Genomic DNA, 22733 nt, shown 5'->3' with positions numbered 1-22733 from the left:
TTACAAATTTTTATTTATTAATATTAGTATTATCTTACCAAATAACAATTAGTACATAACAATATACTTAAAACATATAACATATAATTTACTAAAATAACAAGTATATCATTAATAATATAAATTCGTTCAATTTCTATTATATGTTTTAATATATATAATTGATATAGGTTCGTGAATCCGAGGCCAACCTTACATTTGTTCAATAACGTCATATGTATTTTTACTACAAAATACAGTATGGTGAGTTCATTTGATTCCCTTTTACTCTTTACATTTTTGGGACTGAGAATACATGCGCTACTTTTACAACTACTTTATTAAATGCTTTTGAAATACATTTTGAACTGCGAATACATGAAATGTTTTTATAAATGTTTGACGAGATAGACACAAGCAAAACATTCCTCGAATGAATTATGTGGACGTGATAATTGTCACCATTATTATGTGCACGTGATAATTGCCACAATTGATATGAATATTTTTCCCTTGATTATTATTGCTTGGTAACCTAAGAATTAGGGAACATCACTAATTTTGAGAATTAGTGCACGCCTAATTGACGCGAATCCTAAAGGTAGCTACTGGGTTTAACACCCCCACCCAGAATGTTCACTAGACGGAAGAGCTAGTGGGCGTGGTGTTTAGTACTTGGAAGTTTATATGATTATTATACAGACGAGATGTTCTGTTTTGGGGATATTATTATGCGTATTATATGTTAAGGTCGGTTACCAAGCCAAGCTATGAATGAAATGAAAAGTGAATGTTATGTATCGAGAGAATGATTTTATACACAGGTTATGTGTATGTTATTTTTGTGCACGAGATATGTGTACGGTTACTAAGATTTATGAAAGATGATTTCGTACACTAGAAAGGTGTACTATATTTAAAAGATATCGCATGTACATTACAGGTGGGTATAGGATTCGGGCCCATTTGTACCATGCAGGATTTAAATCTTGTGGTCTATCAAAATAATGAATTTTATTATTTTATGATAAACCTATGAACTCACCAACTTTTTGGTTGACACTTTAAAGCATGTTTATTCTCAGGTATGAAAGAAATCTTCTACTGTGCATTTGCTCATTTTAAAGACATTATTTGGAGTCGATCATCGCAATGGGACCAGATGTTGGTGACTTCGTCCATATAGATTAGGACGGGGCATGACATGTGGTATCAGAGCGGTGGTCTTAGCGAACCAGGTCTTGCATTAGTGTGTCTAACTGATAGTTGTTTAGGTGCATTAGTGAGTCTGGACTTCGACCGTGTCTGCATGTCAAAAGTTTTGCTTATCATTTTGTGTCGAAAATTACCTGCTTATCATTCTTAGGGAATCGCTTGCTTATCATTCTTAGTCTAGACACATCTTATTGCATTGATTGCATGAATAGTGTATAGACAAAACTTATATCTTAGCGTATCTGCTAATTCATATCTTAGCGTATCTGTTATTGTTACCTTTGCCTGACAGCTTCCGTAGATTCCTCCGTAACTTATGAGATTTTAGTATTATATATACATATGTAAATTATGTATTGCAGGGTACTAATCTACATCCTATAATCTATTTCTTATCGAAAATCCTTCATATGATCGTACGAGATGAATCCCTCAACCAGTTCGAGTCCCTTAGATTTCGATAGCTATTCCGATAGTTATTTCGACAGCTATTCCGACATGGATATTCACCTAAGCTCTAAAAGCGGTGTCACCAGAATGAATTAATCAATCAGCCATCCACAATTCATCTGATGGGTTTGTAGACGACTTAATCGATGGAGACGCGAAGAAAGCGATCCTTTCCATCCACCACATTCCCCTCTTGGCGAAGAAAGCATTTACCTGCGAACCTATTCGAAACACCATTTCCACACTCATTTTCAGAGTATCTTGCCACGATTATATTCTATCTAAAATTCTAAACCTTATTCACCCGCTCGTTCCGACCGACAATCATCCCGGAATAATAGAAGAAGTCAACGAACTTCGCGCTCGAGTAATCAATTTGGAGAAAATGGTGCAAAATTTACCAGCTTCAGCAACAACACCGGCACCAACAGTACCATCAATAACAGCACCAGTACCATCAACAATCCATGTCTCAACATCTCATTCTGTACCTCGAGTATAATCATCGTACTACGTATCATTCTATCTATTTTATTTTCGTTCGACATGGCGATTAAGTAATCTCTAATGTTTTAGAGATTATATATTCTTGTTCTAATGGTAAATCAAATGATTTTAATATCATATTGACTCATTAAATCCATGATTACATCTAAAGGAAATATATATGTATATATGTTTTCTGAAAGATTGTAATTAAAAATTCTTTCGTACAAAACTGTTAATGATGAAAATATTTTAACGGGTAGGTAAACCCAAGGAATATTTAGATTTCACATTAATAAGTTACATTTTACATTCTTCGAATCTGATTCAACAGTCATTTACTATCCTACCTACATCCACAGATATACGAATCCGTTCACCGCAGGATAACTATTTTCATCCAATTTCATATTTGGATTTTGATTTATCAGAATCCAACAAGTGGCATAATGAAGAAAACATTGGACAAAATAAAATTTGTTAGAAACAAACAAATTAACTATGAGAAATTTTGTTAAGAATCCACGCTAACTGTTCCTAGCTAACTGTTAATTCCGTATTACCTTTTATTTATCGCAATTCATTTATCGCATTTTATTTATCGCAATTTTAATTCTCGCAATTTTATTTATCGTCATTTAATTTCTGTTATTTATTTTACGTACTTTAAATATCGGGACACTTATACAAGGTTTTGACATATCATATCGACGCATCTATATATATTATTTGGAATAACCATAGACACTCTATATGCAGTAATGCTGGAGTTAGCTATACAGGGTTGAGGTTGATTCTACAATAATATATATAGTTTGAGTTGTGATCAAGTCTGAGACATGTACACGGGTTACGATACGTATTAATTAATTCGAATATTATATATTAAAAACTATATATGAATGATTGGACTGTTAAACTGTGGACTATCGACTGTGGACGAATAATATTGGACAATTAAAATGAATTAAAATACTGATTATAACATATGAAACTAAACATTTCTTCAAGTTTGCCACTTGATTTCATTTGTATCTTGATGATTACACTCTGCGTTCAAACCTTTCATGATTCTTGAAAACACCTCAAACGATAGGATGAATCAACCGCACTTCATCCACGAAAGGAAAGATTTATGCATATAGTTATGCACCTGAAAAACTCTTGGCAACTGAGTAAACGTTTAACGCGTAGCTGTGCTAATTCCTTAGTGTTATTATTACCCAAAATAACTTGGTAATCCCTTTCAAAGTAGCAAATTTTGTCACAGCTTCAGCAAGTCAACTTCGACTTTTCATTCGAAACAACCTTATTATAACCTTGATATATATGCGTGCTCTTTTATTGTTACCAGGGAACCTTTTATATTTCACCATATTACCAGCAGACGCACCAGCAACCTCGTTGCTCTTTGGCTTAAATCTCTCCGACAAATCACTGTATTTATCTATTGAAGTCTCATCATGTACTCATCCGCATCTTGTAACAAGAATTGCCATACCAATTATCAGGAATCAGCAAATCTGTATTGTGAGTCTCGCAACGTTTCCACATCAACAGTTATATGTATCCATATAACATTTATCTCTTAGAACTATGATCTTCCATTCTGAAATTCTGAAAAGCACCCATTCTGCGAATTAATAATCTGAATTTTGAAAAGTTGAATGAAGCAACAAAAAAAAAAAAAAAACTGTAAACTACCTCAACAACCAAAAGTTGATGATAAAGAATTGTATGTTGGCAAAGCTCAGAAAAAGTTTGAAACTGAAAAACTGAATGAGCAAACTACGAGGGAGTCTCTGAACAAATCACAAAGACTAAACTTGTACATTTAGAATCCTGATGATTCTGTTTCTGATGAAATCTTTAGGGAATACCTTGCTTCTGACTCCAAATTATTGCAGACAAATTTTCTTCACCATCCTTCGATATTAGAAATTCTAAGATATCATCATATCTTTCATTATAAATATCCTCCATATTTCTGAAGATATTTTCATAACTATTCTTATCTAAAATCATTAATCTCTTCGTGCTATCAGTGTTACAATCATATAGAAACTGTTAGTTTCTATATTCTGTAAACTTCCGAGCTTAAAATATGAATGTTATTGAAGTAATGTTGGGAACTGATGCATGAGTTAGTATAATATAATGACACTTGATCAACGTGATTATATTACAGTAAGTCATGCTGAGTTTCTAAATGGAACGTGATGATTCACAGATCATAACGTCATCATGTGCTATGTTACACGACTCTTACATTCTACTAAATCTCTAAACAAAATCATGAAGATATTTTCTTGATAATTTCATCTTTTCCAGTGACTTCTGATAATTTGGCAAATGTTTTGGAAATATGAACTGAAGTATAAAAGTTGAGAGTTGTGGGAATAATGGAATGGAAGAAGTTCATTTATAGTGGAAATACCAGACAAAGCAATCGAGACAGATGATCGCATTTAATTAAAGAAATCTTAATTTCCATAAATTCCAAAGCATCAGATCTTATAGATTTCCAAGATTTTCTTTTAAATCTCTTGAATTCCGGAATTCAACCAGACAACGTCAAAAGTTAAGACGCACCTTATTTTCTAAATTCAATCATGACTAGTTAAAAGTTATGATGAAACTTGTCTTTTTCATTTCACTCTTTAGTGATAGCTTCACTCCTACTCTTCACATAAACGTATTGTTTCATCCATATTACTAACTGATGAGAAAAATTCTATTTATCAACTCATATTCATCATGAAAACATTCTTATCATTAGCCGTGACAACCTCACTCAAATTTCGGGACGAAATTTCTTTAACGGGTAGGTACTGTAGTGACCCGAAAAATTTCGACTAATTTTGAACCAAACTCTCGATACGATTTCATATTTTCTACACGATAAGCAAAGTCTGTAATGTTGAGTATCGAAAAGTTTGAACTGTTTCATGCATTCAATTAACCTTCGACCATTCCCGACGATTCACGAACAACTATTTGTAAATAGATAACATATATATTTAAATAGGTATTTATAATTTGAAATATAATTTAGAAAATTATATAATATGATTATTAGGATTTATATTGTAAAATAAATAAAATAAAATGCGATTAATGGAAACTATAGAATATATAGATATATATAAATATGTATATAAATATTACTTGTAAATATATATAGGTATATTAAATCTATTTGTTTAAAAATATATAATATATTTGCTTTAGTAATTAACTTTGCTATTTTAAAACTGTTTATATAAAGAAAGGGAATATAAATGATTTCGAGCTTAATTAGTAAACATCAGTAATACTCGGTTGACATTTCGTTAGCGTTCATATAGATTTAATATAAGTTTATGATGGATTAAAATAAAAGTTGAACTGTAAATCGATTACGAAGATTTTAGATTTGTTAAAAGTATTTTTACCTTTTTAAGTTTAAATATTAGTACTCCGTACATATAAATCTGAACAGAAAATAAATAATTTTTGAACCTTTTTGATCAGGTTTCAATCAGGTAATGAGTGAAATAATTAAATATGTTTAATCTAAAAATTTGAGATTTTTAGGGACACTTTTATACATTAACTGTTTAGCAATGGGCACTATATAGCCGTCCGGGATAAACTGTCGGTAGGATAATCCAATTCAAGCGTATGCTAACTGTGTAATTCTTGAAATTTTGGTTATTATTACTGTGTTGTTATATTATTATACTATATATTATTATTAATTATTAGTTGTGTTTTGTTCTTAACAATATAAGTCTTACGGAGTATATTGATATATAGAGATGTAGTTAATAGGCAGGTAGAACAACACACTCACTTAGCTAATCACTTTTCTCACTTCTTTGAGCTCCACCTTCATCCGCCACTTCTGGCCACCTTAAACCACCGCCTGTCACCACCTTCTACAAATCACAATACCCACCATCAAACCATCACTTTCGAACTACCATCACCATTGAACCCATTTTTTTTGTTTTTTTTGTTGTTATAACCGAGAACCTCTCATCCATAACCACTTTCCTCTTTCACCCTCGCTACCACGAACAACCACCTCCGGCAAACTCCACTAAAAACCCACTTCATCTTGCTGATTCTGGTTCAGTTTTACAACAGAAAATTCAAGCTATATATTTTTTTTTTTGCTGTTACTACTACCTTATGTGACCAAACAGCCACCCATTTAACCACCTCACAAACCCATAAACCACCACCATGAATGATAGTTGCTACTGTTTTGTGTCTGCCCCAGGAACCGATACCATCAAGCCATGGTAATTATTTTTACTTCGATCCTTTATCCTTTAACTACAGCAAATACGATTGTTGCTTGTACAATCGAACACCATCTTATATTCTAATTATACTTTAATAACACCTAAAAATTGATACATATCGACATAACTCAAACAAACACTATAAACCATATTACCACCACCCTCTCTTTTCTTTTTTTTTGTTTTCAGCCATGAGACCATCAAACCGCAACCCAACACAAACACCACTTGTTATTTATGCGACTGCTAACTCTTGGTCTACTGTTACGATCAAAGCTACTACCACTACCTACAACTGATCGATGCTTTTGGTTGATTAATCTAATGGACACTTTAAAGGAATTAATTTTAACCAGTGGACTAGTATAGTGGACATAGTATTATATGTGATTCTGTGAAGAGTTCCCACATGGGGAACAAGTGGGTCAAGTTGGCCGATATATAGCTCATGATTGTGGAGTTGTTATATTTTTTTTTCTTCTTTTCTTTTTAAATATTGCGGGCGTTTATATTTATTATGGGAGCCGTGAACTTGCTTATTATAATTTGGACCGTAACTTTAAAAGATATAGATAATTGGGCCGAAGTAGTTGGGTTGTTGGACTTTCAGTTTGGGCCGAGTTATAGAGATACGGGTTATATAGATATTAACTGGATGTTAAAATAGAAAAATACTGATAGAAGAATGGTTAAGGAAGGTTGGGTGTAACCGATAGGTCGCGAGTTCGAGCCTTGTCTCAGGCATTTATTTTTGTGAAAAGCTTCAAAGGTAGTTATTATTGTTATTATTATTATTATTATTATTATTATTATTATTATTATTATTTTTATTATTATTATTATTATTATTATTATTATTATTATTATTATTATTATTATTATTATTATTATTATTATTATTATTATAACTATTATTATCATTGATATTATTTTATTATTAACATTAATTACTATCAAGTATTATTAATAAGTATTATTAGTATTAAGAGTTATTATCAAAATTATAATTTTTATTGTAAAAATAATACTTTTTATTTTATTATCATTATTGTTAAAATTATCATTTTTACTAAAACTATATTTTTATTAAAAATAACATTATTAATAAAATTATCATTTTTATTTGAATTGACATTATTGATATCATTAATATTATCATTATAAAGAAATTACAACTTTTTATTTATTAATATTAGTATTATCTTACCAAATAACAATTAGTACATAACAATATACTTAAAACATATAACATATAATTTACTAAAATAACAAGTATATCATTAATAATATAAATTCGTTTGATTTCTATTATATGTTTTAATATATATAATTGATATAGGTTCGTGAATCCGAGACCAACCTTACATTTGTTCAATAACGTCATATGTATTTTTTCTACAAAATACAGTATGGTGAGTTCATTTGATTCCTTTTTACTCTTTACATTTTTGGGACTGAGAATACATGCGCTACTTTTACAACTGCTTTATTAAATGCTTTTGAAATACATTTTGAACTGCGAATACATGAAATGCTTTTATAAATGTTTGACGAGATAGACACAAGCAAAACATTCCTCGAATGAATTATGTGGACGTGATAATTGCCACCATTGAATTATGTGGACGTGATAATTGCCACAATTGATATGAATATTGTTCCCCTGATTATTATTGCTTGGTAACCTAAGAATTAGGGAACATCACTAATTTTGAAAATTAGTGCACGCCTAATTGACGCGAATCCTAAAGGTAGCTACCGGGTTTAACACCCCCACCCAGAATGTTCACTAGACGGAAGAGCTAGTGGGCGTGGTGTTTAGTATTTCGAAGTTTATATGATTATTATACAGACGAGATGTTCTGTTTTGGGGATATTATTATGCGCATTATATGTTAAGGTCGGTTACCAAGCCAAGGTATGAATGAAATGAAAAGTGAATGTTATGTATCGAGAGAATGATTTTATACACAGGTTATGTGTATGTTATTTTTGTGCACGAGATATGTGTACGGTTACTAAGATTTATGAAAGATGATTTCATACACGAGAAAGGTGTACTGTATTTAAAAGATATCGCATGTACATTACAAGTGGGTATAGGATTCGGGCCCATTTGTACCATGCACGATTTAAATCTTGTGGTCTATCAAAATAATGAATTTTATTATTTTATGATAAACCTATGAACTCACCAACATTTTGGTTGACACTTTAAAGCATGTTTATTCTCAGGTATGAAAGAAATCTTCCGCTGTGCATTTGCTCATTTTAAAGACATTATTTGGAGTCGATCATCGCAATGGGACCAGATGTTGGTGACTTCGTCCAGATGGATTAGGACGGGGTATGACACCCATTGTTGTTGTTGTTCATAAGTTAACGGTTGATTTAAGCCAAATAAATTACGATGAACGTCGGCAAAATTTTGTGGACTAGGTGTAAGGATAGGTCGGTTTGAAACTCCGGGAGCATTTGGACTCCCGAATATCATTAGATTTGTAAACGATGTTTTGTTGTTCATTTGTGAATCGGAATCATTAACTTCGAGGAGTGTTTGGAGTGTTAGGAGAATTAGACATTTTTATTTTTTTTTGGTTGAATGTGTGTAAAAAATGAAAGTGTTTAAGTTAAATGCGTTTAAGTTGAAATGTATGTAAAATATATATAGGAAAATTGAAATGAAAAAAAAAAAAAAAAAGGAAACGGTCAAATTTCAAACGGTTAAATAACCCAACCAACCAGCGGACGCCATGTGGCCAAGATGGCCGTTGCTTTCCCCGTTTCTTTCGTACAAACGTTGAAGTAACGCCGTCAAGTAACGGCCCGTTACTCCAGTTTCTAGCGTCACTTGGCTTACACGTCGGCAAGTAACGACGTTACTTGATGCCGTTACAATCGGTCTAAGGCCTGTGTTGTTCCGATACCCGTTTTTCCACCTTATGTGAAAAGTTAGGATTTTTATTAGACAAAATTGCACGGTTGGTCCCTGTGGTTTACATTAAATGAAGTCATTGGTCCCTGATCTTTTTTCGAAGTGATTGGTCCTACAAATCGCGCGGGTGGTCCCTGTAGTTTACAAAATGGACTTGAGTGGTTCCTGTGGTTGTTCTTTTTATGGGCTGGGTGGTCGTTGTCATTGTTTATAAAGTGGGCGTTGTTCAGTGGCGATTTCAGGATTATAACTCAATGGTGTCCCAAAATTTTTTTCAGTACCAATTATATTATATTGCTATTTTGGTAATAGTTTACGTTCAAAATAATTATAAATTCAAAAAAAATTGGGGTCCAAGTGGTATAATTTAGTGGTGTCATATACAATTTAAAAGAAAAACTATAGATTTGAAAAATATATGGGGTCATACATTTAAATTTAGTGGTGTCCTGTAAAATTTACAGTGTATTTTCTATTAAAAATTTTCAAACTAGCGGTGTCACGTGACCCACGAATCTTCACTTAGAATCGCCTCTGGCGTTGTTGGTCCCTAAACAGGGACCATCCACTAGACATTTGTAAATGAGAAGGATCAACCACTTAAAAAAAAAAATCAGGGCCTAACGACTTCATTTAATGAAAACTACGGGGACCAACCGTACAATTTTGTCTTATTATTTTAAAGTTATTTGCATAATCAATGATAAGTTCAAATAAAATCAGGTGAAGAGTAAGTCCAACGGTAAAGTTTATGTTGTTGCTGAATCTCGATTATAAGAGCTTCCATTAAAGCCAAAAGAAGGAAAAGCTAAAAGCTTTGTGGTTTCTTATGACACGTTGGATAAATTTACAGGATCGTCCTCCCTCGTCGGTAAAAGGTGAGTGTTTATGCTGCTTCTATTTATTGGCGGATTTTGAAATCTTGTTTATTGGTGAATTTTCTTAAATTATATGAAATATTGAATTGCAGATATGTGCCATTATTTGATTACTTCAAGGATCACACAGAAACAACATTCAGAGTTGTTGCAGATGATTTTGTAACTTCTGATAGTGGAACTGGAATTGTGCACTGTGATCCAGCATTTGGTGAAGACGATTATTGTGTTTGTATAAAAAATAAAATTGTGTGGCAAGCATGTTAATTTACATTTACGTTATTCAACTGATGTGAAGGTTTGTTCTCAAGAAAAAGTCACTTAATTATACCACGAAGTTAAGTTTTTGCTAACAAAAATTTAACAAAAACTTGGTTAGATCTAATAGTGAATAAATAATGAATACAAAGGGTATTAGGTGTAGAGAACGACTAGAACGAAAGTATATGGCTTAGGGTTGAGGGAATGACTCACAAAGGAGGCATTAACCCATATATATATTGTTACCAGACACATTCGGTCGACTGTGTAAACAGTTTAACTATTGTTATAAAACATTAACACACACATAAAAGTTCAATAGTCACAATTATAATGTTGATTGTTATTATATGACCGAATGTAAACATAAAAATACGTACAACTACGGATTACAAATATCACAATCAATAATAATTGTCATAAAATATTAATTATCGTTTAAATTTCTGATACAGGAGAAAAACAGGCTAGTGAAAAACGAAACGTTAACACATTCATATCCCTATTGATGGAGATCCGATAAACCTCTCATCTACAGAGCAGTTCCCAGCTGGTACACCTCCTGCTTATTTTATATTATTTATATTTTCAATTTTTTTTTTTTTTTTTTTTTTTTGGAAATCCGTCCTACTTATTTTATAGTTTTAAGAGTTTAATGATCTAGAACTTATTTTCTTTTGTGTCTTGTTCAAGGTTTGTTGCAGTAGAAAAGTTGAAACACAGATTGCTAGAGAACATTAAGGAAACGACATGGGTTCCACCGTCTGTGAAGGTTTGATATTTATATAACGATTCTGTTGATTTGCGTTATAGGTCCTTAGTAATAATACTATTGATACACAACCAATTATACGTTTTAGTATAATGTTTAATTTAATCTATCTATTAAATTAAATAGAACTAAATTTTCCGTCCATTTTTTTATTTATGGAAATACAGGAACATCGCTTTCAGAATTGGTTGGAAAATGCAAGAGACTGGGCTATTAGTCGAAATCGGTTTTGGGGCACTCCTCTTCCAATATGGATTAGTAACGATGGTGTAGATATCGTAGTTATTCGTTCCGTTGAAGAACTTGAAAGGCTTTCTGGAACGAAGGTTGGTTATGCAATAGTGATATTTTTTTTTGTTATTTGTTTGGAGTTTTTGAATACTCACCGACTAATTTCGTTCTCACAGGTGACCGACAAAATTGATCACATCACAATTCCCAGCCCGCGTGGTCCAGAATTCGGTGTGCTTCATCGTGTAGAGGATGTAAGAAAATTATATTTGTTTCATATTTTCGATTAGTTATTATTGATGACAAAATCTATGTTTTTGTTTTTTAATGATGAGAAATTTGTTGTGTGATTTCAGGTATTTGATTGCTGGTTTGAGAATGGGTCCATGCCTTATGCATATATCCATTAGCCGTTTGAAAATAAAGAATTCTTTGAACGGAATTTTCCTGGAGATTTTGTAGCCGAGGGGTTAGATCAAACTCGTGGATGGTAATACACCTGCAAGTTAATGTTTTTATTTATTTATTTTTGGTTATTTTTTATGCTTTGTCATTGTCCTACTTACTGATCAGTATAGGTGGTAATTATGATCCATTTACTAGTGAACATGTATATATATTATGTGTTATGTTTTATCTTTGGGTTAAATGGGAAAATTAATTAGGATATATAAAAAAGAAATGGGTGAAATGAGCAGAGCGACTAAGTCTTGAAGTACATTTCGATTAGATGCCAAATTTATATATCCAGTTAGTATATCGTAAGGTTATAATATTGTAATGATGTGTTTGTTGTTATAATATTTAAAACGCGGACAATTAACTAGTTTTTCAATAAAGTTGAACAAAATAGTGCAATTTTCCCATTTTAGGTGTTAAAGGATTCTATTTTATGCCTTTTTTCTTTTATAGTTCTTTCCAAAAGGCATATAAGTATCTATAAATTATGCAGGTTTTACACTCTCATGGTCCTGTCTACGGCATTATTTGATAAACCAGCATTCAAGAATCTCATATGCAATGGCCTTGTGTTGGCAGAGGATGGTAAAAAGATGGCTAAAAGATTGAAAAACTATCCTTCTCCAATGGAAGTTATCGACAATTATGGTGCTGTAAGTGCACCATGTTTTTTTTTTTAAAGCTGAAACATACAATCATCATTATTTTATGGCAGAAAATATGAAATAGAATTGCATCATCTTCCTTCTCTAAAGTTGTTTAGTCCGACTGTTTGACTGGATATTTAACAGGATGCATTAAAATTGTACCTTATAAAATCCCCAGTTGTGTGCGCAGAAGATTTACGGTTTAAAAAGGATGGAATCTATGATGTTGTGAGTAATCTTAACTGTCTTACAATTGATTATAAATACTCATTGGACCATTTACATGATATTTCTTGTGAAATTTTACTTTTCTCTAATTATTATTTGGTAATTGGTTATTGAATACCTGGTCAACAATGCAGGTCAAAGTTGTATTATTTCCATGGTACAATGCCTATAGATTTCTTGTTCAAAGTGCAAAAAGACTCGAGCTTGAGGGTCTTGCAAGTTGCAACATTTGTTCCTCTTGATCCCCCCACTCTTGTTAACTCACCTAATGTGCTTGATCAGTGGATCAACTTAGCCACTCAGAGTCTGGTTCGGTCGGTTCGAAAGGATATGGATGCTTACGAACTCAATAGAGTAAGTCGGATATTTCCTTAACGTTTCTACACAAATAATACTCACATACAAGAGCTTTATGCTACTACATTTCATTGATAATTTAACGAATATATACGTACGATTCATTGATAATTCACATACAAGGCTAATATTTAAGTACATCTGCAGGTGGTTCCTCGTCTCTTGAAATTCATTGATAGTTTAACGAATATATACGTACGATTCAACCGGAAACGATTGAAAGGTCGCACTGGAGAAGACGATTGCAGAACTGCGCTTTCAAATCTCTATCATGTATGCTTCTTCGAATTATATATACATACGCTTTTGTATGTATAATATTATACCTGGCGAACGGGTCAGGTTGGTCAGTTTGGGTAACGAGTCAAACGTGTTTGGGTTAAATGGGTCATGGGTTAAACAGGTCCATATGGGTCAGGTTGGCTAATGGGGTCAAAACATGTCATGTGTCAAATGGGTAAAACGGGTCATATACTTTTACATTGATTTTTTACATTTATTATATTATTTTAGTTATTATTGTTTATTTCTTATTTTTATTTTATATATAGGAACATATTAATATACACATAGTAAATGATATAACCATGAATGCTTTCATAAATGTTGACGGTGTTATGGTCGACCCATTTGACACATTCACAGACCTATTAGACCTATCTATATTTATTGAGCTTTAGGATTTGATACCTATTAGACATCTTTCTTTATATTTTTTATAGGACCCAATAAGTTGAAGGGAAACCCATTGGAACTTTTTTTAAGTTTTTGTTTACATTGTCGGGCCTAATTTTTCTCAAGACCTAGTTGACCAGAAAATTTGACCCAATTGACCAAAATTTGAGAGCATGGGTCTCAATTTCCATTTCCAGGTATATATAATACTCATTGTTACTTTGCATTAAGTTATTTTTGTATAATGGGTCGTAGGTGCTTTTAACTTTATGCAAAGTAATGGCTCCATTCACACCGTTCTTCGCCGAGGTTCTTTATAAGTATTTGAGAAAAGTATCTAATGGATTGGAAGAAAGCGTTCACTTTTGTAGTTTCCCTAATGCCCCTAAAGTAGAAGGAAAGGTATATATGTAATTTCAACACATTCATTCTTTATTCTTCCTTTATAGTAAAATGATTGATGATTAATGACATTGTTTAAGTTGGAAAATCATATCGATAAAAGTGTAAATGGAATGATGACAATTATTAAGCATGCACTTAAAATTCGCGAGCGACATAACAGACCTCTTAAACCTCCACTGAAAAAGATGATTATTGTTGACCTAGATGCCGAGTTTCTTGATGATATTGCTGGTAAACTGAAAGAGGTATTAGTGATATACTTTTTCCTTCATTTAATGATTTGATTATGGGTAGAATAGCAGTATGTTGATGTTATGTTAAAATAGTTTTCCAAAAAATATGTTGCTGTCTTCTATTTTTTTTTTAAAGTATTTGGATGAATTTACTTTTACTTTAAAGTATTTATTAGAGGAGCTCAATGTTAAATCTGTTGTTCCATGCAATGATCTTTTGAAGTATGCTTCTTTAAGTGCTGAACCTATTTTCAGGTACTTTTAAGATTTTTCTTTCACTTTTTCTATTTAAATAGTTATATAGAATTATTGAATAATTCATGAATTACCTTATTTTTCATTGTTGGGGTTTGATGTACCAGTGTGTTGGGTAAAAGACTGGGTAAATCAATGAAAGTAGTTGCTGACTCGGTGAAGGCTATGTCACAAGGCGATATTTTATCTTTTGAAAAAGCTGGGGAAATTACTATTAATGGCCACTGCTTGAAGCTCACTGACATCAATGTCAGTTCTTATATTTAATACTTTAAAAATTTTAAAAATGGAAGCTGTTATAGAAACTGTTGACGTCGACATAAATGTTGTCATTGTAGATTAAACTTGAATTTAAGCGCCCGGATAATGAAACGGATGAGCAGTTGGTGGCGTCTAGTGACGGTAGGGAAACTGGACATTGTTTAGGTGATGTTTTGGTTATAATGGATTTGCAACCCGATGAGTCTTTAGTCGAAGCTGGTTTTGCTCGGGAGGTATTACTTACCATTTCATATCTTTTGTTAAAGTTACAACACTTTTTATTCTATTCTTAAATTATTTTACCTTTTTATTGACATTGTTTTGGAATGCAGCTATATTTCTTTAATATGTAAATGGTATTCAAGCCGTTTGGTTGATATTCACATCTTGAACTACTTATATAGGTTGTTAACCGAATCCAAAAAACTAAGGAAAAAGTCTGCACTTGAACCCTCCGATTCAGTGGAGGTTAACTTTGATTCATTGGATGAAGATACATCAGTTTCTGCCGGAATATTAAAATCCCAGGTAGGTCCTAATCTTACCTGTTTTAGATCATTGTCAAAACCTAGGATCCATTTTGTTACCTTCAATAAAAGTTACCTTTTTTGCAGGAAACATACATCAAAGAGACATTAAGATCTTCATTACTTGACTTTAGCATGATTCCAACACATGCTGTAAGATCCCTCGAGTCTCAAATACGCCTGCTAAATGTTTAATAAATACGTTCCTTTGTCTAATATTTTTTTATTCTTCAGATCCTACATTTTACTATGTGTTAGACCTTTATATCTTCATGGTACTTAATCCTGCATTTGCACTTTACAGGTAATCATTGCTGAGGAGACTTACAAGAACATTTCAAATTTCCACTTCAAAATAACTTTGTCAAGACCTGCATTAACATTTAGCGAGAAATGCAATCCTTGAATTATTTTCAGGCAAACTTTTGCTCTTTCCTTTTTTACATAATTGAATTTACACAAATTTCAATTTTGTACAAAGGAAAATAAAGCAAAGTACTTAAAAGAAACTAGACTAACTAATTTTATATTGACACACTATTAGGTACACCCCTCCCAGTAATTCCTTCTTCACTACTAGGATAAAGTAGTGTGTATGGTACATTAATAGGTCCACACCTATTCTTCAAACTCTCGTCTTTATTCCTTCTCATAATATTTTCCTCGATTTCTTTTAACTTATTTCCAAACTTTTCGAACGCCTTCAAAGGTTCCGAATCCATGGTCCACTCCGGGCACTCTCTTTGGCCGAGGTAGACCTCATCGGACGTATGCCTTGAAAGTATCTCTATCAAAGTAACACTAAGAAGCGACTGCAGTTGAGGACTAACCGTTTTCAATAAAACTTTGGTCGGATCTTCAATAAGTTCTTGATACTCGGGAGAGTTTGGTTCGGGCATAAGTCTACGACTTAAAGTTGGACGATTGGGTGGATAACCAGCATATGGATATTGGCCATAGTTTACGGCTGCATGAAGAGCAGACGATATCCAAATGATTATCGTAACATTGTTAACCACATCTTGAATGGTATTCAGTTTAGGCCACCATGGTCCGTGTTTCAAGTCACCATGGCCCACTTCTCGTACTTCCTTCCACCATGATTGAAGTTCTATATCATTTTGCACCATATCGTTGTTTTTGTAATAGAATGTACAATAATCTTGAACCCATGTTTTGATAGCAAACCAAATTTCAAGTCCATCTACAGCGTATGGGTAATCTTCAATCGTTAAACGAAGTCCATGAGTAGAATTTGAATCCTCAATTGCCATTCCCCTAAGAATCAAATTCGTATGTTGGTCATTTATCATACTAGTAAGAGCAAGAACATTTATATATTTATAGACTTTTGCGTCGGTGGTCCCTAGTTTATACATCAAATTGTATGCCGTGTCCCAGTCATTTTTTAGCTCCAGTGATCCCTTGATTTTGTAGATGTTGCCTTGGTGGTCTTTCCGTCTACTTTTCGTTAAAAATTTCCGTTAAGTGTCATCACATGATTAACACACGATGTCGTTAAATAATGTTTAATTCATCTTAAACGACATCACGTGATTGAACTAACAGACATATTAACGAAAAATAGACGGAGGACCACCAAGGTAACATTTGTAAAATCAAAGGATCACCGGAGCTAATAAAGATGACAGGGACGCGGCATGCAATTTGATGTATGAACGACGCAAAAAGTCTACTATATAGGACAAAAAGATTGAATTGTTTACCTAGATACAAGGTCCTTAGGTAAAGCATGGTTGGGAAACACCCAATTCTTGTAGATCTTGGAAGACATTTCAATCGAATATTTCCCGGTAAAGAACGTTCTTTCAAGAATACCTTTACTATTGATCAATACATTTCTAGCAGCTGCATTTATATTCATTGTATCGCGAAAATGAGGGTGCAAAAGCTTGTTGATCGGATGAAGAACACTTAGTTGCCTATTTGTTGCTATCACAAATGGTTCAATTACCGCGTGTGTATTCAACCTATAAAATATGAATCGTATATATCTCAACAAACAAATTAGAACTATACAACGAAGCGTAATCAACTGTTTATAAAAACATACCAATGGCTAATGAGTTGATGAACCCCTGAATCGTTAACTGCTACATAAGCTTTAGCCAGTTTCCAAATTCCTGCTTCGAGACCATGTTGTCCTGGCGTACACACTTTGCTAATGGCACCGAGCTTATCATCTTCAGGATGTGGCAAACTTAACTCAATCGCAACAGGTTTTAAGGTTCCATCTTTTAGTAACAGGAGTAAAGTTCGTGTGGCGTAAATCTTGCTAGAAGTTGCGTTTATTCGCTTCACGTATGGCATTAATGAGTCATGATGATCCAATATAAATAACCTATTTGCTTTTAGTACCTGTATGACAAATTTCAATGATTTCAACTAAAGTTAATTTTTTTTTAGAATAAGAATTTGAGCTTATAAAGTTACCTCATGTACTTCTAAACCATCTAGATGTTCTTTTATGTGATGTGATCTTATTGAACTGTTTTGGTTACCATATACCTCAGCATCCAGATTACTTGTTGGAGGAAAATTCTGAAATATGTAAGCAACACATTTTGACATAAGTGTTTGTTTTAAGGGTGCAAAACGAGCGGGTCACTTCGAATCAGGTAGGGTTCAAAACAACTAATTGGTACATGCTATTTTTTTAAATACAAATTATAAAGATGTGAAGCTTACTGTCAGAAGTTTTATCGATACAGGGTTAACTCCAGCCACCATTTCTCTTGCAAATTCTTCATCTGTGCTCCAAGCAGATAAATCGGCTATATTTCCATATAAGAAGAAAAGTTGGATTAGTAACTAAAACTTAATTAAACCCAAACATCACAATTTACATTTACTTTGTGTACACGATGTATGACTTGTGATGATACCTTCAATGACTTGTGGCGTCGAGTATTTGAAAAGTCCTTCGCCATCTGAACGAACGAGCTCTTTAAACACTTGTAATGAGATTTTATTAAGTAAATGGCCTTGAGGAAGCTTTATTCCTCCATGGTAAAGCTTTAAGATATCTTCAAATGAATCAAATTCATCTAATGTGTCATCAGCTAGAACCTCAACTTCAGGGAGAAGGATTTTAAGAATGGCTTCGAGTCCATAAGCTAGAAAGTCGGATTTTTTCAAGTGACCGAACCGCTCGTCTCTTGGAACGTACAAACTTAAACTCTTAATAAGAGATAGCCTGCTTTCTGTTTTAGGATCTGCCAAAATCAGAAAATAAAAGCTTTTACATTATCATCATACTCTTCATCTTACATGAACATAAATCAAACTATACAATATAATTTTTAGGTTAAACTGTAAACAAATAATGTTTTGCCTATTCAGGTTAGCTGGGGAGGAGGAGAAGTAATTTTTAGACAAATGTACGCGGCCCTAACAAGGTACTTAGTGGTGAGGAAATCAGAGCCCGGACAGTTTGAACGTGTAACCTCTTGTGAGGAAATCAGAGCCCAGACAGTGGTGAATCTGGGATCAACACTCAAAGGCATCCAAAATTATTATTTTTTCAAAACTAATTATACTTGAAAGGTACTCAGTGGTCATTTACCTTCAAAAAACTATAAATCATAAATAAATATCGAGCAATTTTAAGAGTATTTTATAAAAAAATTCCAAACTATTTATTTAAACCCAACTCGATAACAAGTAGATGGGCCTCTAGGTCCAAACTACATTGAATTGATCTTTTTGATCCAATGCAATAATATATTTGTCACTCAAAAAATGTGGGCAAATAACCGAAACTAACCTGATTTAGTTGGTGGTCTGCCTGTTCTACCCCTACGAGGATAAGGGTACTCAGACGACCCTCCAATAACCGGACGCACTTTCTCCTCATCATCTGGATCTCCTAAGTCATTATACACGTCATAGTCGTAAACTCTGTCCCATTCCTCGAGCTTTCCGGTCCCATTTCCTCTCAAGATTGCCATCTCTTCCTCTCTATACGGACGTAGCAATTTAGGTGTTTCGCTAGGAAGATAGGCCTACAACATTTTGTTACATGACTCATTAAAAAAAATCATCTTTGATAAAATTAACATAATCTGTGTCATGATGATTATACATATCAATTAAGTTTTACCTTATTAGCGAAGAATATGCGATCTTTAGTGTAGTTTTTGGTAGGGTAAACCCATGAGTTGCAAACAAAATGAAGTTGGCCATAACCTGGAATATTTTCAAGAGTGAGTCTGATGAGGTAAAATTCAGCGTGGTGCAGATTTTGAACCAAAAAGGCTCCTGGTATTCCAAAATCTTCATCCCAATCAAAGGTGACTTCATATGTTGATTCTGCCACGGTTAAAGGAGTAATGGTGCTAATCCAGTCTTCCAATATTGCTGGTTCTCCAAGTTTTCCTCTCAACTTTTTCTCTACACCAGAAAGGCCATGAACATAATTAGCATTTAATTACTTTGCTGATCAAATAATAGTTAAGTTAATGAGATTCCTTGATACTGATGCCCCTATAATAGTCCGTTCCTGGCCTATGTAGTTTTAGTTTCACATATGGCTTGTACGTTAAACAAGTAAAGTAAATGGATAAGGTTTTGCGTGTTCAGACTACCCAAAAATTGAGAGTATTTTACTTAGATGTACGCAGTTTAACCGGGTTATCTCGTGACTGATTTTGACATTTTTTCTTGTCTATCTCAAGATATGTTGTTAGTGAAGTTTGAACATAACATGTTTTTTTTTTCTTTCGGGAAACACACACCCCCACCCCCACCCCCACACCCACACCCCCCCCCCCCCCCCCCCCAATTTTTTGTTTAGAACGGGACTCGAACCTATAAGTCTATAACCTAAAAAGTTTGCCATTCATATCCGACCCAACAAACATCCATATCCATATCAAATATTCATCTATTTAGATTATCGATGTCCGTTATAAACGGATTAGATTACATGAATATTAATCGGATCGGATGTTATACAAGCGGAAAAGTAGAATTCCAATACTAGAGACTCCTAACATTTTAACGTTGTAGTGTAGTATAGGATATGATTAGTTTTTTTTTTTTTTTATCAATCTTTTCATTAGACATACCGAGTAGCATAACATATAATCCATCGAATAACGTACTAATTAAAGGTATTTATTAAAATTTGATCATGCACCAAAAGCTAGCTAATACAAGTATGTTATATTTATAATTACCTGAGGATTGGGGATCGGCATGAGTCGCACTAACGAATTGAATCGATATATGTCGCCCAAACAACTCGTGAGCTCGATCCAGAACCGAGCCACCCAAGTCATTAAAATCCAGCAAGTTTTTCTTCATTAACACCACTTTCCCTTTAACTTTATATTTCTTCATCTCATTATAATTCTCTCCCAACAAACAATTTCCAACCTTACGAAACATGTTATTCGTGCACGTACCCTTCGATCTTGTTTTCTTAGCTTCATAATTATTTAATTTCTTCTCGGAAATGAACAAACAATGGCTAGTCATTTTTGTGTATCAAAGTTTAAGTTTTAAAGTGAATAAAGATAGGGAGACTAAGTTGATATTTATATAGTCTAATTCAAGCTTTCTTCAACGGTCTCTTGGAAACGAGCCGCGAAGATAGAATAATCATATCCTTAATTATGATCGTAGTCAGTACTTATCTTCTGTCTGATATCACAATGGGTCATGATATAAGATTTATTATATGTCACAACTTGAAATTAATAAAAATATATATAGTCAAAAAGCTGATTATGCATCATAATCCAACTACTACATACGTGAGCCGCCTGCATGCATGATCCTGTGTATTTTAGACATCAACTTGTAAAGAAATGACAGTCTAATGATTACATCACGGTCACCACATTTTAAAGAGTATGTATCAATAAAAAATATTTAACCTTACTTGATACTTGATAGCATTAATAGAGAAAACTTTATTTATTTAACTGAGAATATGTGATAGTTTATTTATTAAGTGTATTAGAGACAGTGTCGAGGAGATAACATGGTGTTCGAGATAGACTTAAAATTTCTACTAAAGATTCATGTTCAATCTTCATAACATAGGCCTTACCTTTAGAAGAAGAATATTGGAAAAGGATAATAGATAAATATGTAACGTAAAATGTAATGTTATAATTACTTGATGTTGATAATTTTAGTGTTTTGAACAATCATTTTAGTTACTCGGAGTTTACTGAAAAGCAAATGGTTATCGAGCAAATGGTTATCGAATTATATTTAATGGCGAGTTTGAAGAGTGTGAAGTGCACGGTCGTTTAGGATAACTCGATAACGTTATGGAAATTGCATCATTAACATGGTTAAATTATATTACAGTTAATTTCCAAAAAAGTGTGAACGAAAAATTACACCTCTACATTGAAATGTTGCATCTTTTCAATGAAAGATTGTGTCATTTCACTGCACCTTTTCATGTCTTATATATATGGGAATTGGAATTTGCTTTCATAAGAACATATTGAAATATACACATTCTCTCATATAACTTGGATATTGACCTTTTTGTCTGGAATCAAATCTTGTTCTTGTCTTATCCCAATTAAGATTTTGTGATACCCGAGGTTATGGGGTCGAAATGCTTAATTGAGAAAGTGATTACACGATTTAAGAATCAATCAATTATCATTAAACCAAACCCTGATTTTTAACACTCGAACTAATATTGATTTTTAATTTTGCTCAAAAGGGATTCGTTTCCTTATACTTAAATGCCACATTATCAAATATTGGTAGCCATATATCATTTGGTCAAAAAGTTTTGTCAAAATCTAGTCGGAGCGATAATGTATGTAATGTTTATGTATGGTTAGGCCACTTGCTATGGCATATTAACCACCACTGCCACTTCCCGTTAACGATTAACCACCACCACCAGCAAGCCGTGAAAGCGTCCGTTAGCCAAGCCTGCAACGGCTCTAACGGGCTGACATGTGGGCCCTACAATATTTTGTTTTTTTCCAACGGCTAAAATTCAGTTTTTTTTTTTTTTTTTTATATTCCCAACGGCTAAAATGCACTTTTTTTTTCCCAACGGCTAGAATGCAGTTTTTTTTTCTTCCTTTACTTTATTTCACTCTATATACATACACATACTACGTACACAAACTCAATCACTACACTCTCAATCTCAATCTTTATTCAAACACAATACACTCTCA

The 22733-nt window shown here is 33.1% G+C and overlaps 1 protein-coding gene and 1 pseudogene across 1 annotated transcript; one reads left to right on the top strand and one right to left on the bottom strand.

The window, feature by feature from the left end:
- Nucleotides 1–15998, top strand: part of LOC139853593 (isoleucine--tRNA ligase, cytoplasmic-like) — a 33903-nt pseudogene extending 17905 nt beyond the window's left edge.
- Nucleotides 15999–16070: 72 nt separating this feature from the next.
- Nucleotides 16071–20958, bottom strand: LOC139851978 (probable linoleate 9S-lipoxygenase 5). Its single transcript, XM_071841183.1, has 9 exons — nt 20748–20958; nt 19670–19959; nt 19334–19571; nt 18453–18782; nt 18256–18341; nt 18001–18108; nt 17621–17925; nt 17274–17537; nt 16071–16824 (listed from the first exon to the last, which is right to left on the bottom strand). Exons 1-9 carry the CDS (start codon nt 20956–20958, stop codon nt 16071–16073), a joined length of 2586 nt encoding a protein of 861 aa, XP_071697284.1.
- Nucleotides 20959–22733: the final 1775 nt, after the last annotated feature.

The sequence above is a fragment of the Rutidosis leptorrhynchoides genome, chromosome 6, assembly GCF_046630445.1.
Source record: "Rutidosis leptorrhynchoides isolate AG116_Rl617_1_P2 chromosome 6, CSIRO_AGI_Rlap_v1, whole genome shotgun sequence".
In the NCBI taxonomy this organism is placed as follows: Eukaryota; Viridiplantae; Streptophyta; class Magnoliopsida; order Asterales; family Asteraceae; genus Rutidosis; species Rutidosis leptorrhynchoides.
Note: the sequence above shows the minus strand (reverse complement) of the source record. Positions and strands in the feature narration are given on the sequence as shown.